Source organism: Cavia porcellus, unplaced genomic scaffold, assembly GCF_034190915.1.
Source record: "Cavia porcellus strain 051 isolate PalLab524CR breed Dunkin Hartley unplaced genomic scaffold, mCavPor4.1 scaffold_14, whole genome shotgun sequence".
Lineage (NCBI taxonomy): Eukaryota > Metazoa > Chordata > Mammalia > Rodentia > Caviidae > Cavia > Cavia porcellus.
In genome coordinates this window covers 47377392-47393629 of record NW_026947497.1, presented here as the reverse complement: position 1 = coordinate 47393629, position 16238 = coordinate 47377392, and the positions used below count along the sequence as shown (strand labels likewise).

Below are 16238 nucleotides of genomic sequence, written 5' to 3'. Positions count from 1 at the left end.
GTTACTGTGTTTAAAGGTAGTGTAGACTGAATGGCATGTTCTGTGCTCTTATTTTATATCAGGAAGTACAACCTTATTGCTCGTGTCCTTTGGGCAGTATTATGTTCTAGTAGAAATGATCTTATTAAAAGCACGCTTTCAACATGAAATTTTTTTAAACCTGGAGTCCAAAGTGCAAGCCTTAGGCAAAACTCTACAAAGGAGAGAATAATAGTATCATAGTTCTTCCAGGCATTTAAAAAGTCAGTGCTATCTAAGTCTAGAACAATATACAGAGTGGGATGTTCTTACATATACATATGTATACATACAATATACATATACATATACATATACATATACATACAATATATATATTGGGATGTTCTTACAGCATCCCAATCTATAAGAGCAAAAGATTCTAAGAAGCCTAACAAGTTCATGAATGGACACTGCTTAAAGGATAATAGTACAGCTTTTCCCTGGCACAACATGAGACTGATGTTTATTTTAAAAAAGGCATTGGTGTATATTTGCTAATTAGGATAGAGTTCTAAGGTTCATGCCTATGTGAAGAAAGAGCAAGGCATACTGTCGTGCTTATGTAGCAGGACTGTTGAAAGAAAAGCACACTTGTATACTTGACATGCTATAACATGGCCTGTCTCTGGAGAGATGATACGGAAATCTATGGTCAAAAACAAGCTTGGCTTTTTCAAGGACTTCTTCCTTATTGTGCTTTTATGTTTTTCCTCAGAGGTCTTCCACATATCATACAGTGTCTCCCCTTAACTGTTTCAACATCCTCATTGGAGACCCAAAGCTTAGTACTTAACCCTTGTACATAGTGATGTTTTTCCTCTCTACCCTACCTGAAGTCTTGCTGCATGGTATTAGAGCTAATTTTTGCTTTCACATTTTATGCCCTGGTGCCTCCTTTGCATCACTGATCTTTATCTTTAGGGTCACTAGGAAATAAAACATGTGTTTCTTGAACACAGGCCTTCCCATGAGTAAGACTCAATCTGATAATGGAGATGAATACTGAGTAACTAAGAGGCGAGTGGTATATATAGGGTGGATATACTGCACAAAGGGATGATCCGCATCCAGGGTAGGACAGAGCAGGGCAGCATGAGATTGCATCACATAACAATATTTTTGTGGGGCTAAGCAATGAGAACAATTAAAATGGAACGTGTTACTTGATAGGTTAGAAAAATACCCCAGTTCTGAAAGTTTAAGTGGATATTTTTGTTGTTTAAGATATTTCAAAACATTGCTTAAATAGTGTTTTTAAAAATTAAAACCTTAACTCACATTAAATATTAGGAACACTTTAGTAATACTTTAGAGTAGCTAATTACTGTATTTAACATATAAAGATGTTCGGCCCTATTCCCACTGCACTGCTTCCCAAATGATTTTACCCTTGAGCACTTTCCTATGCCGAGGGTGAACCAGGCGTTTCCCACCTTGCTGCTCTTTGAGTGATTACACACTCTGCAGTGGCTTTGGACCGTTGGCTGGATTCCAGCAGCTAAGCACTTTCCAGTTGTCATGACTTCTGTGACAAAGCTCCTTTACTTACTAGAGCCAAATAGATCTAACTCCATTCACCTATTTCCTATTTGCATTGTAATTTCCATGCACCTAATATTCAAATTGGCCTCAACATTTTAAGATGGCTTTCTTCAGTTCCCCAGGAAGACTTTAATTCAAGGTTGGAGAAGCAACAATGAAAAGAAAGTAAAATACTCCCTCCTTCCATTAGCATTGAGAGATACACACAGATCACGATACACACAAGAGAAATACACACACACAAACTCCAGCTTCACCAAAGCCAGGAAGCGGTTTTTAAAAGTATATTTTTGAAATTGATATGTGCATGTAATATCTTGATCATTTTCTATCCCATAGTTCCTTCTCCTTTTACCCTCCCCCTTACCTTTTTCTCCATCTCCACAAGTCTTCAGCTATTTGCTGGTCATATCTCCATTCATTTATTTATCTTTCGGCTTTTTATAAAAAAGAAAACATGTGACTTTGACTTCCTGAATCTGACTTATTTAACTTAGCACGATGCCCTTCGTGTCCCATGATGGTGAGGAAGTCTTTTAAGCTTGAGGCTCTCCCCGTGTCTTGTTCTACCCCTGCCTGCCTGGTGGTTCCTGTTTTTCTGTAATGCTTTCCTCAATATTCAAGGTAGTGAAAACTGTAAGATGATTTTCCCCCTATTTTGCAACACCTTTAGTGAATGCTTTGGAGATGGGGTCCTTTAGCTTTCAAATATTGCTGTCTTATCTCATTGAGGAAAATATTCCTGATTCCAGTACTTTGTTTTAAAACATAAAATGAAGTAATAAATGGAGATAGTTTCAGTTATGATTACATTAAATGTAAATGTATTAAATATTTTTAGTTTTCATGTGAAATCAGATATAAGAAAATTCAGTGGAAAGATGAAAAACTTTAAAACAGGCATTAAGTTCTGTCGAGCTGACATATCTAAATTTATAGAAACTGTTTACCAACTAGGAAGGTCGGCATTCAAAGACAGATAAAACAGTCCTGACCCTTGTTCATAGGGAGCTAATAATTGAGTTCCAGTAAAATCCCACAGCAGAAAGTATATTAATAATCACAATAGCCCTTTATAAGGGTCTGTTTTTACAATAATTATTTGCTGAATTCTTATGATAGATATGATTTACAGAATGAAAAAATTGAAATTAGTGAGTGGTCATAGTAATGTTTCCTTGGAAACAAAAAAAAACCTCGGAAGGTTAATATAACAAAGAAGCCTCAGCTCAGGGTCATAATGGTTCAATTTGGTAGGACTTTAAATAAAAATGAGCAGAAGAAATTCCTATGTGTTAATTCAAATGCTTAAAAATTTAACTTCTATACCAAACATAGTCAAGGTGCAAGAGCAATTGTTTGCCAGAAGCAGTGCTCAACTTATGGTGTGCTCTCCACTAAAGGCTCCCTGTGACTGTGAGAAGAAAAAAAAGCAAGAAAAAAGAAAAAGAAAAAGCAGTTATATATACATGGAGAAGGACTGGGGAAGTTACTAAGTATCTTTTCCAAAACACACAGCTTAACAAGCAGCAAGACTGAAATTAGAGGCCCAGTATATTTACACCCTCTAGAAAAGACAGAGGAAGTCACTCTAGGCCAGAGGCATGAAGAAGGATGGATGTGTGCAGGCCTGGGTGTGTTTGGAAATAGAAAACCATTAGCGCACACCTGAGATGCAAGTGACCAGAGGCTGCCTGATGTAGGCGATCTGGAGGAACTCACGTGCCCTGAGGGCCCGTTCAGAATCCCTGCAGACCCACGTCATGATTTGTTATTGATTTCCAAGCCACTGCAATGCTTTTTGTGTGTGCTTTTGTTTTGAAACTGAGTAATCTATTTATTTCCATAGCAAAGGAATTTGCTTTTGTTTTAAAGGAACACAGGCATTACCTAGAAGCCCTTGTAGCATCATAGCTGGCACTTTTTGCCAGGGAGGGGCAGGTAGCAGGGGGAGGGAACACTAGGAGTTGATTATTGTTAGTAAAGTATTTCCATATGTACCTGACTGATAGCCATGCTTACAAAAATAGGAAAAAAGAACCTTCCACATGAATCGATTCCTTAGCTCCTTAACTGTGACATTCAGATGGCTATTGTGATAGTGTGGGAGGCAGCACCTTGTAGGCTACAAGTAGGCTTCCTGAACCCAGAGTGATAGTGACCATTTTCTGTTAACTGGAGTCTGGGCTGAGAAAGAGTCCGTGCTCTCTATGAAAGGTGGCACAGATGTGTAATCCCAGTGCTCTGGGAAGCTGAGGCAAGAGTTTTGCAAGTTCCGACTCAGCCCAGGCAACTTAGTGACTTAGGGAGACCCTAGGGTTCTCAAAACAAAAAAGAAATCAAGTCAGGTGCGAGGCCAGTGAAATCTCAGCACAGATGTGAGCCTGGAAAGACTGAGGAGAGCGGCAGAGATGCCAGGGAGACTCCAGGGTAGGGAAGCTCTTGAGCCCACACTCGGGGCTTGGATAGCCTTGATGTGGAGAGACCAGGGAAAGCCTTTAAAAGGGGGTCAGGTTTTTTAATTAAAATTTTAGAGCAGCCACAGTGTGGGAGATGAAGGGAGCAGATGAGACCTGGAGCTCTGAGGTCAGTAAGTTAACAAGCGCTCCGGAGGGGAGAGGAGGCAGGACGCCCACAGCATTCCAGCTGCAATGATGAGGGCCTCAGACCACAGGGACTGACCCGTCCAGGCGTCTGCAGGACTTCCCTGGATTTAGTGCTGGAAATTTTCCTGCAAATCCATGCACCAGGAGACCCTTCAGCCCTGGGCAAAGCAGGAAAGCAGGATGGAGCTCACCCTACCCACAGCTCTGAAGTAAGGATGAAATGAATAGAACACAAACCCAGGAAATAAATAGAGCACAAACTCAGGAGGAAAATTATTAATAACTTCTAATTCATTAGATGTTGTAGGGGTGTTGGGAGAAAGGGGAAGTTGAAGGTGGTAATAAGATTTGTAGCTCGGTTGATGGAGATACTACTTGTAGCACCATCCAAGAGAGATTCAGTGCATGTGAGTTCTTTAATACAATGATCTTTTCCCTCTACTTGGCAGCCCTAGCCAATCATACACCTGTCATGTGTATATTAATCATAGCAGTATCCAGTCTTCATTCTGCAACTTGGATTGATTTGAAATTTAGATCTGGCAAATATCAGTATAAAACAATCTCCTGGTAGTTGTTTCTTTGGTTGACACAGTAAGAATGACATACATAGCAACATCTGTCCACATTACACATGACAGCGTGGGGACCACCAAGCTATAGGTACTGGGTTTTTGTGGGTTTTTTTTTGGTTTTTTTTTTTTGGTTTTTTTTTGCTTTTAGGTTTTTCATAGTAAGATAAGATTGAAATCAAATTTTTAAAGTCTGTCTCCCTAAAGTAGTCCATTTGTTCTGACAGTAATGTCTCATGACCTCTGGTAATTTTCTTGATTTGGTTCTTTTTTTTTTTTTTTTTTTTTTTTTGTCTTTTTCATTTTTATCGGTACCAGGGATCGAACTTACGACTGCCTGTTTGCAAGGCAGGCACTTATGCCGCTGAGCTAAATCCCCCTCTTGATTTGGTTCTTTAAGCATGTCAAAAATAAATAAATTTCAGGCTACCATTCTTGTGAAATAAACTTTAGATGATGCCATTTAGAAAAAGCTAGGGAAGAAATGGAAATAGGTCATTTTAAAAGCTTCAAATAAATATTTATGCTGTTTTTCTAATTCCTGCATGGTACATAACCTTTGAATCTTTTCCCAAACAGCCTGGCCGTGCAAGCTGCAGATAAAGGGACTCCCAGGCTTTCTGCCACGGCCACCATCCAGATTCAGGTGATCGATATAAATGACAATGCTCCAGTTTTTCTCCCCTTTGAAGCAGTAGAAATTGAAGAAAGTAAGTGTGACCATTGGGAATAGTAGCTTTGGTTAACGTAGATATCCTCTATAATTCTTTTCAGTCCAACATTGAACTAAATATGAGTACTCAAGAGCTCTACAAGCTACATAATTATTTCCATGGATGTCATAAGTTAAATATCAAAGGCCAAAGAAGTCAAATGGAAAGGAAGGCTTTGCCTTCAGACCAGGAGGAGCCTGCCTCCGTCTCCTGACAGGAGCACCTCTTTAGTTCTTAAGAACTATGTCTTCTCTGCAAGGAGTGTGTGTGAATCTCCTGTGAGAAACCACATTCGCAGACCCGCTGCTCCATCAGTGTTTGCGTAATACTAAAGACAGCTCACGAAGTGAGATGAGTGTTGGCTACCCAAAGTCATCATTGTCCTCTAGAGTGACCTGACCTCTCAACAGGGGCTGAGATATAAAGGTTTCATGTGACGGACTGATGCAGCTCCTTTGTTTGGATCTGTGGGTTGTACAGTGCTGCTGTCATCTGTGAGCCCAGAACTGTCCCTGGCCATTGCTCTGGTGGTGAGACCCAGGCCAGCACCTCCTGGCTGAAGCGTAACATAGGGGCCAACCCTTGCTTGCCTCTATGCTTTCACTTCGGATTCCAAACTCGTTCCTCAAATCTTCCTAACACTTTATTAGATTCGCTTTCCAAACAAATTATAACTCCGCCTCTCACGAAAGAATAGATGGCAGAAATCTATTTGCCTACAGTTTCTAGAACACAGTCTATAAATAAAAATAATTCTCCAGTTTTGACTTTAAGTCTCTTGATATATTTTCCCTTTTCCTGTATAGAAAGTACTGTCCTTGAGCACATGCCCTGGTGTTAAAACTCAGCAATGTGTCTAGAATAAATACAAGAACAAATTGTGTAAATCAAAATGTACTGAGTAGACCAAAGGGTGATTGAGCACACATCAAAAATGCTTGAGCTTGAAAACTGAAAATTATGAGATTTGTACACAGCAGAGCCATTCTGAGCTCTTGGGCACATTCTTCCCATCTGCACCATGCTGTCTGCTCAAAAGCCCATCCCCTTTCATGGACAGCGGAGGCTGGAGGAATCGTGTGGCTTGTGAGACATTGAGTGTGCCTTCTGCGTTATGACATTTTTCTGCTGAATGACATTAGAATTTGCTTCCACCCCTAGTACTGTGGGTGTTTCGTCTTTCTAGAGTCCTGATAATTCTGAGGCTGGGATTTGAGAGAACATGGTATGCCATGTACCACTCTTAAATAATTTTACAAAAATAAATGCAAATAAATAAGTAGCTAATTTTAACACCCATATCCAAATATTTCTATTCAAACATAGCTTGCTTTTCAAAATTTTATGTTTTGCAGTAATGTTTCAAATAGTACCCTTCTTCCTATTCACTTCCCCTATGAAAACTGCATATGATTTTAATACAGAAATTATACAGCACAGGAAAGTGCTGCGACTGTTTGTCAATCCTGGAATTGGGTTGTAAGAATCTGATGAAACAAAGTAATACAAAAAAACTCAATTTACCCTAAATTTCCTTAATTCCCTCCTCCATGGTAAGTTTTCACTTTTATGGGGTTCATAAATTCTTCAGAGTTTTTGTTTAGCTTATAATGAGCTTTGAATGAGAAATCATGCCAAGACTGGGCGAAGTCAGTTGGACTTAAAATGAAAATACTTGGTGAACTATTAAAGAGATGTCTTTTGAGGGTGGATTCTAATGGAGACTGACATTGGTCATGATTGTTTCAGATGCTTTGCCTGGTGTGATTGTGTCTCGGCTCTCAGTTCATGATGTGGATTTGAATCCGGCTTTTATCTTCAGTTTTGCAAAGGAAGGCAATCCTGGAGCCAAGTTTGCTCTTGACCAGAACACTGGAATAGTGATCTTGGCAAAAGCATTAAATTTTGAAGAAGCTACCAAACACGAGCTGCTCATCCAGGTTTCTGATTCAGTGCACCGGACAGAGAGCTCCCTCATTGTCCAAGTGTTGGACGTCAATGATAATCCGCCAGTATTTTCCGAAGATTTCTATCAGGTAAAGAGCTTAAGCAGACGCTGAAGCCACAGACCAAGCTAGAAAGAACAGGAAGTAACAAAAGCCTTCCATCCTTGATCTTCTAATTTGGCCAGAAAATGTTCATGGTTTTTAGTTCCTGAGTGAATGGTGCAAGTTTTACACTTAATTCTGTGGACCCTGTAAGCACACAGAGAACTCTGAAGTCTCACTCGGTTCAGTTTATCAAGTCATCAGTTTAAAAATGTTTATAGGCTTGGAATTCTGTCACTTATTACAATTGGAACTTGCCTAGTAAGGCCACAAAAAAAGGAAGAGAGTTGGGATTATGTGTGGTTGATTTGGAAAAATTCTTTCTTTCCTAGGTGTATTTTTGCAATCCAGTGATTCACATCTCACAGAAACAAATAATAAGCAAATCTGTAAAGCGGAAATTTTAATTCTGAGGGCACAGTATATGTTTATGTAAGTAAGGACAGTGATAATGTTCAAGGAGCTGAAATGAACTCCAGTACTCTGGAACATAGCGAACACAGGATGGAAAGTTTAGCACAGGAGGAAAACTCTCCTGAGTGCAGCCTATGACCGTTTGCTTGATTATAAAATGATGACTCGTTGCCTGTCCTCGGCCATGCAGAGCTAATTTAAAATTTTTTCATCATAAAAAAATAGAGTGAAATTTGAAACATTTTGTTTCATTTCTGAATCAAAGAACCATGATTATAAGTTCTTTTGAGATTCTGGAGACACAGTGCCCAGCCTGTACACCGTGGGCGAGCACTCTGCCACCCATTTGCATGCCTAGTCCTAGCAACTATGTTCATTAATGTGTCTATTAAAGTCAGGTTGTACTAGGTGGTTTCCTCAGTCAACATTAATAAAGGAACCTCACGTTTTGGGCCTGTCTATGACAATGTGTTTAGTCTATAAGCATGACCTCCCTTTTTCTCTCAGGTCACAGTTCCTGAATCAGTACCCCCAGGGTACTCGGTGTTAGCCGTATCAGCCACAGATTTAGAGGGCAATGAGAACGTTTCGTACAGAATCCTTTCCCCCTCTAAGGAATTCTCCATTGATCCTGTGAATGGTGAGTTATTTAAGGTGGCTTTCATGCTTATAGGTTTGAGTTACAGGGTGGAAACATGGAATAATCCTTTCCAAACACTCTGAAAATAGTCCCCCAGCTCTACCCCTTAGAATTATGAGCGTCACCTTCTCATTTATCTTCACGTCAAACACGACAGGAACCAATGCCAGTGTTACTTCTCTGCTCCAGCATTCCAGTGGCCAGAAAGCAAAAGGTATTGCTAGTGAATACTGAGAAATTTGCAGACTCCTACATAAGGAGTTCATGTGTCCAGGCAAGCCGAGCTTGGGCAATTCCCCAAGCAATCAACAAGAATCAGAATGATGTCAACAGGATTAACCCTGGACTGAAGACTTCACATTACCAGAGTTGGGAAGCTTTTTTTAGTAAGTACACATACAAAAATATTCAGGAATAGCACCATATATTCAACAAAGAGAAGAGCAATTTAAAAAAGGAAAACGATGCAAGCATCCATTTCTACTAAACATAAAACACTGTGTTCTGTTTTATTTGATGTCTGCCAAGGCCCTTTGTATTTTTATCACAGAACAAGACATTTATGTTTGTGAAATGTACTCAGGCATGTGATCCCACATTCGAATAATTAGAGTACAGAGGAAGCCTAGCCCTGAGTGGACATTAAAAGTTAATGTTTTTGTAAATGGGAAGCTGACCAAGGGCTAACGGATATGGGGAGGGGACAGGTCAGTACCAAGAATGAGGATGTGCTCTGTGCATGTGTGAAGTCCCCGTGGTGAATGCAGTCATGGTGTACTTCAAATGTGTACTAATAAAAATTTTAAAAATAAAGAAGTAGAAAAACAGCTAATGTCGATAAAAATGAATAATCAACAAGACAATGTGCAAGCAGCACACAGGCTAAGGAGGAGCAAGAGCTGGGATGCGTCACACTGTGTGGTCCCATCTCTCCCCATTGTCCTAGCCTTCCCACGAGAGCTTCTTTAAAAGTCAGCATCATTCCATTGGGCTGCTATCTACTGCTGGGACGCAACACAGACATCTGGACTCAGGACTCCTGGTTGCAGGGGTTATAATACATCAGGAACTGATGCCCAGGCAGAAGCATCTTCCAAAAAGGGCATGGAGAGCGGAACTGCTCCCCTCCCAGCGGTCTAAGGAGGTCAGCCCAGGAGAGCAGCACCACAGAGGAAGAGGCTGTGGTGGCCAGGCAGAGTCCCCAAGATTACACTTCCATGTCTCACCCAGGCATTGCCAGGAAGTGTGCTGTGCCCTAGGTATCGCTGACACCAACAGAGTTGAAAATCAAGATTAATCATCCCTGCAAGGATGATGTGAGAAAATTATTTAGTCTGAAAATAACACAGTGAGACAGCAGAGCATTGTTGAGAGAACCAGGAAATTCATAACACTACTACAGAGTCTGTGGATGAATGAGGAGTGTGTGACCATCAGCATGTGGGGAATTTGGCCCCTCTTTCCCCCAGCCCCTTCCCTTTCCCTCTCCTCTCCACTCCACCTCTCTCTCTCTCCCTCTTCCTCTCCCTCTTTTTTCCTTTCCCTTTCCCTCTCTCTCTTCCTCTTCCTCTTCTTCCGCTCCTCCCTCAGATGTCAGACCCACAACTGCCACCTTGGCCGCAGCAAAGCAGTATGCAAGGCATCCCTCCAAAAATTCAATGCTTAGCCACATTTTTGGTTGACACGTGTCATCAACAAGATGTGGATCTGAATGTTTTTAAAACATTAAATGTTACCATGTTTATTTAGTATGTGTAATGACTATAATTAAAATGTGGCATTTGAATCTCAGCACTGTATTTAGTATTCTTTCTCAGTGACCATATTTAAAACACATTTGTCCTAGTAAAATATTGTTACATGCATATTTATAATAATTATTGGTATATTTATTTAATGCAATGAGACGTATAAACTATATTTTTATCAGTAAGACAAACATTCATTTGTTGAATTAAATAGAAATTTTAAGAAAGGTGTCTCCATGATTAGGAAATACTTTCAACTCTACAGTGTAATTTCTACTCCTTTTACTTTCCTGGAGTGATTGTCAGTCAATATTTCCAGAATAAATATGTTTATGTCAGAATATCTGCACATGCATTTATGGGCAGCTGAATGGGATATACATTTTTTCAACAGCAATATAATGTCCTTCTAAAAAGTTGTAACAGCACAGCTTACTATGCAAAAAATTAAAATTCAGAAAAAAAGCAACTACAGACAGTAACATTTCACAGAGAAAATGCCACCGATGTTATTGCTTAACCTTAAATGTTTTAAATGTAACACCTTAAATTTCTGTTTAGGTTTATTGTTGGTGGTAACTTAACACATCTAACAAGGACCTAAATGCATTTAGGTGCTGGAGAAGCACTTGCTGGTGGAATAGATCATAAGCGTCTTCATTTCACAGCAGTGACACACTATGTCCTGTTTTTCAGGCACCATATTTACTGCCAGTCCTATGTCACTTCTGGATAAAACACCAGTGGCTCGATTGCTCGTGGAAGCCAGTGATGGTGGGGTTCCTGAGCTGAAGGCTCTGACATTAGTGGAGATACAAATCCAAGATGTGAACGACTGTGCCCCCGAGTTTACAGTAGGGTTCTACAATCTCACCTTGAGTGAGGACACTCCTGTGGGAAGCACACTGGTCACGTTGTCAACCTTTGACTGTGACTGGACCCCTGAAAACACATACGTTGACTATTCCATCATCACTGGTGATTCAGAGAACCACTTCCACATGGAAAGCAGTCCCATCTGCTCAGGCTCTCGAGAGAGCCAGGTTGGTCATCTTGTGTTACTTCGAGGTCTTGACAGAGAAGCAAGGACCAGCCATGAGCTCATCATCCTGGCATCGGACCATGGCTGCCCCCCGTTGAGCTCCACAACCATCATTGTCCTGCACTTGCTCGATGCTGATGACAGCCCGCCCAGGTTCAGCAGCCTGGAGTACCATGCCCGTGTCAAGGAAAGCATCACTCCAGGAAGCCTCGTCACCAGAGTCTCAGCCAGTGACTGTGACGTGGGTTCGAATGCGGAAATCTTCTACCAAGTCGTCTCCGGAGATGAGAGGAAACATTTTCACTTAGAAGAGAAAACCGGAGAACTTTATTTGAGTAAACCTCTGGATTACGAGGAAATGACGAGATTCACTTTAATCATCCAAGCTTCGGACAAAGACGAGAAACATTTTTCTTTTGCAGCTATGTTCATCAGCATCTTAGATGACAACGACCACAAGCCCCAGTTTATGTCCCCCAGCGTGAACTGTGCGGTGCCTGAAAATCTGCCTGCATTCTCCAGCATCTGCTCTGTAAACGCCGTGGATTTCGATGCAGGTCCTTATGGAGCCCTGACTTATTCCATTGTGTCCCCCTGTTTTGTCCCCAATGGGGTGCCTCCCAGTCAGGATCTCTTCAATATTGACCCTTTGACAGGGGACATTCATGCTAAACAAATCCTTGACTATGAAAGTGTCCAGAAATATTGTCTCCTAGTGCAGGCCCAAGACAAGGGTGGCTCAATAGCCTCTGTAAGGGTTTGGGTGGATGTCAAAGGGATAGATGAATTCCAGCCCATTTTCACTCAGGATCAGTATTTTTTCAGCTTGCTAGAGAAGACTCCAGAAGGACAGCCCATCGGCAGAGTGGAAGCGTCCGATGCAGACGCTGGCACTGATGGAGTCATTCTTTACTCCCTGGAGACTGCTTCTCCTTTCTTTTCAGTAAACAGAACCAGTGGAAATATTTACTGGACCAGAGCCTCTCCCTTAATGAAAGGTCAGATTGGCGAAGGCAATGTCTTTGAAATGAAAATCGTTGCCCGTAGCCCCAAACTGGGCTCCAGATCCGCGTGGTGCACTGTGTTTGTGAACTCGTCTCTATCCCCGGCAGGAAAGCATGCAGGCCAGTCCACCCCCAGCTTCTCCATCAGCATCACTGCCTCCTCCGTGGTGTTCCTCTTATTCATCTGCATCTTAACGGTACTGATTTTAAAGCATAAACCAAAAGCCACACCACACAATTATGAAAAGAAGAAAACGTCCTCCTCCTTAGACATCAGTTTGAAACTGACAGGGGACAACAGCGGTGTGCATGAGGCCCTGCAGGAGAAGGCGGAGTGCAGGGATGAGGCATTGCGGGCCAGAGCCGTTCCTGGGTGGTGGAGCCTCATAAGCACCATGGAGAAGGACCACGGCAACCAGTACAGGCTCTCCAACTCCAGCGGCCACTGTTCGGTGGAAGGGGAGACTGCGGAGGACAGGGAGATTCAGAGGATAAATGAGCAGCCCTACAGAAAGGACTCAGACTCAGCCCTGAGTGATCGGGGCTCCCGGGTGCCGGACTCTGGCATCCCCAGGGACTCAGACCAGCTCTCCTGCCTATCTGGGGAAACCGACCTGATGGCCTGCACTGAAGTGACAGAAGGTGGCCACACGGTGGAGGGAGGATATGGGGACGAAGGCTGTAACATAGTTTATGTTCAGAAGAACATGTTCTCCCAGGCCCTGCAGAGGAAAGAAGCAAAAGAGAGGGTCCTGGCTGACACCAAGAAAGATTCTGTCTTTGCCTCAGGAGACCAGGACGCCAGCTGTGCAGCCCTTCCAAGTGAGTTAACCTCGGGTAGCGATGTGAGAGGCAGCTCTGCCTGGGGCTCCCTCCTGAGCTGGGAGCCCAAGTTCCAGCCTCTTGCCTTGGTATTTAATGATATTGCACAACTAAAGGATGAGTTTGAGATTGCAAAACATAAGCCTGGCATTCCCAAAGAGAAGTCTTCAGTCTTTCCACCACCTTTGATAACAGCAATAGCCCAGCCTGGGATTAAAGCAGTTCCACCAAGAATGCCAGCCACAGCCTCAGGGACGCTGCTTCAGAAATACCCCCGGCCCCCGCTTCTCCACCACCATGGTTCCCTGGCAGAAGCTGGGATGTGCAGCTTTTCCCCTGACCTCTCCCTGCGGACTCCAGCCAGGGCGGCACTGGTGTCCCATGGCCATCTAGGGACACGCCTAGGTGACACACACTGTGACCTGAAAGTGGAGGATGAGGTTGAAATATAAAGTTGTCTATGGTGCCAGCTTCCTCGTCACCATCTGTCACCAAAGGCTGAAGCAAAACAACCTCAAACAAGTTCCTCCACCCAAGGTTCATGCTTATCTAAAAGCCAGGGGTTTTGCAAACCTCCCCATCTGAGTGTCTCGAATTTCTTCCAGCCTTAACGAGCAGTTATTTCTTATTTTTAAGGGTTTAATTTTGTTCTCAGGACTCACATATGTATATATCAATCAATGTATATTCTGTCACATCTGGTTTTCTGTATGATTCGATTTCCAAAGGACACCATGAACTTCACTGATGCCAAAATATTTATATGGAAAAAATAGAAATAAAGTCTAGTGTAGTATGGTCATATTACTGCTGATTACACCACTGCATCTAAAACAACCAAACAAAAGTAATGGCCAAATGGGGAATGTGTTTAGGACAGAAAGTAACAGGGAGGAAATCTGGGCAGATGAATCTTTGTGTTAAGACAAAGCAACAGGCCGGGAGTGGTAGCACATACCTGAAATCCCAGCACTCGAGAGTCTGAAGGAGGAGTTTGAGGCCAGACTGAACTGCACAGTAAGACCCTGTCTCAACAAACAAACAAAAAACAGCAACAGAAAGAGCCAAAGTAACAGTCTGTAGTTAGGATCTTTAGAGATGCATCTCTCCACTTTCTCTGTACACCACCTGTGGAATTTAAGGAGAATCTGAAGTTTAAAATAGTGTCTTTGGGGAAGTTAAGGAGAAAGTAAGAGTAAAATCTGTCATTATTCTGTGAAACAAATAAGATAACTGTTCATCATTAAATGAACTAGAAATGCATGTTTGGATAAAGGAGCGGGATCATGTGTAGAACTGATTCTTAGGTGCTTCTCTGCCGCCTGGCCTGGGCACGTTGCCCTTTTTCTGCACATAGAATGATGTGTGTCAGTGCTCTGTCTGATAACAGGGAGCAGGTACAGATATGAAACTTGAAAGGTTAAATTACAGAATGTTCTTCCTTTTACTTTCTTTTAGATAGAGTAAATTTGTAGATGGAATAATTTATCCATTCATGTCCCTTTAAGGTTTGTATAGATAAAATTATGTTATTTAGCTAATTATAAATTTCCTAGAATAATTCACAATATATTTTTAAATCAATTTTTTATATATGTATGAATGTTTCTACTATGAATCTTATTAAGAACAGCTGTCCATTTTCCATTCGCTCCCGCTTGGTGCAACTCTTACTGCCCCTAGGTGAGCAGTTTGGCAGCGTGGTGAGCAAGCTGCTGGGTGCAGTTCCTGGTTCAGAAACCCCTTCTGGGCACTGCCGCGTCCTCTGAGGCTCCTGAAAGAGCATCGGGGCCCTGCAGAGGGGGATGGTCCTGCAGTCCTCTACCCAGCAGTGCCCTGGCCAGGCTCTAGAGAAATGGCTGAGAAATCTGGGTGTGAAATCCCGAGGTCATCTGGATGGCTGTCTTTCTAGCAAGGCTGAGTTTATACTATAGGACTCTTTCCTCAGTGCTGCCCCCGCTGCCCCTGTGTGTCTCATCTGTGCAATTCTGTGAGATGATTTTGCTTTCCTGCAAACCCCTGCAGATGCAGTGTTCGATATCTTGTATGTAGATAAGTAATTCTGTGGTGTCCTGTGGTGGTATAATCAGTGTTATGTAGCCCCCTTGACTCAAACCGAGGGCCGTTCATAAAAACCACATTAATAAATGTATGAAACAGGAAAGTTTGGGATAAACCTTTAATTGTAGGAAAAGTCATTTAGAAGTAGAACATTTAAATATTACAGGACTGATTTGTGATTCCTCTTCATGACATTTGGGGAAGAATATTTCATGACTTTTATTAAGCAACAAAAACATCTAGTTCCTTCGTGGTCCCAATATTTATTATCTCTTGGACTGTTTTTAAAAGATTACTTTTAGGAAGAAATCTTACTATTTTTTTCTAATTTTGTGTGACAGTCTTATTTTGCAAGAGCAACATTTCCGGAAATGGCTTATAATTTTGTTTCTAATTAAACGGGTTCTTCATTTACTTATGCTTTAAAAAAAATGCCCATCTATGATGTTCCTAAATCACCGGCCTGTGATTGATGACTGAATGTGCTGAATATGATTCTGTGATTTTGTTTGCCACTTCATAAAAAGAAAAGACGTGAAGTACTTAGAACTCCTTACCAGTATTTAGTGGTCTTTTAATTGATGGCTTTAGTAATACCAGATCCACACCACCCTATCACCGAACGACCGCAGTGGGGTTGGAACTCAAAAATGTGAACACGCTGGTCAAGTGTTTGTAATAAATCATATGTCAGCCCTTTCAGCGAGAGTGCTTTTTTCCTAAGTAAACAATATAATTTGTACAGTTTTCCTTCAAGTTTAATATTAACTTGCCTCATATGTTCTGTGTTACTTTGCTGATCTCTACACCAGCTTTAGCACATGGAGGGGGTACAGAACTTGTTAGTGGAAAATCACATTAAGCCTCAGATTCATAAGCTATAAAATAAAAGACAGTTGTCTCTTGTGGAATTTTGGCTGCCTGAAATTCTGGACTTTCTTGTTGGCAGCCTGAAAAGTACTGGTGTAAATCAGTACCAAATGAATATCAAAATTCCATGTCCTA

General features: G+C 41.7%; 1 protein-coding gene across 1 annotated transcript in view; it reads left to right on the top strand.

Annotated features, from left to right (window-relative positions):
* Positions 1-15935, top strand: part of Dchs2 (dachsous cadherin-related 2) — a 236042-nt gene extending 220107 nt beyond the window's left edge. Inside the window, exons 17-20 of the mRNA XM_063260869.1 lie at positions 5321-5451; positions 7204-7490; positions 8424-8556; positions 11001-15935. Of these exons, the coding sequence (XP_063116939.1) occupies positions 5321-5451; positions 7204-7490; positions 8424-8556; positions 11001-13624 (3175 nt within the window). The 3' untranslated portion in view covers positions 13625-15935. The remainder of the gene's footprint in view (positions 1-5320; positions 5452-7203; positions 7491-8423; positions 8557-11000) is intronic.
* Positions 15936-16238: the final 303 nt, after the last annotated feature.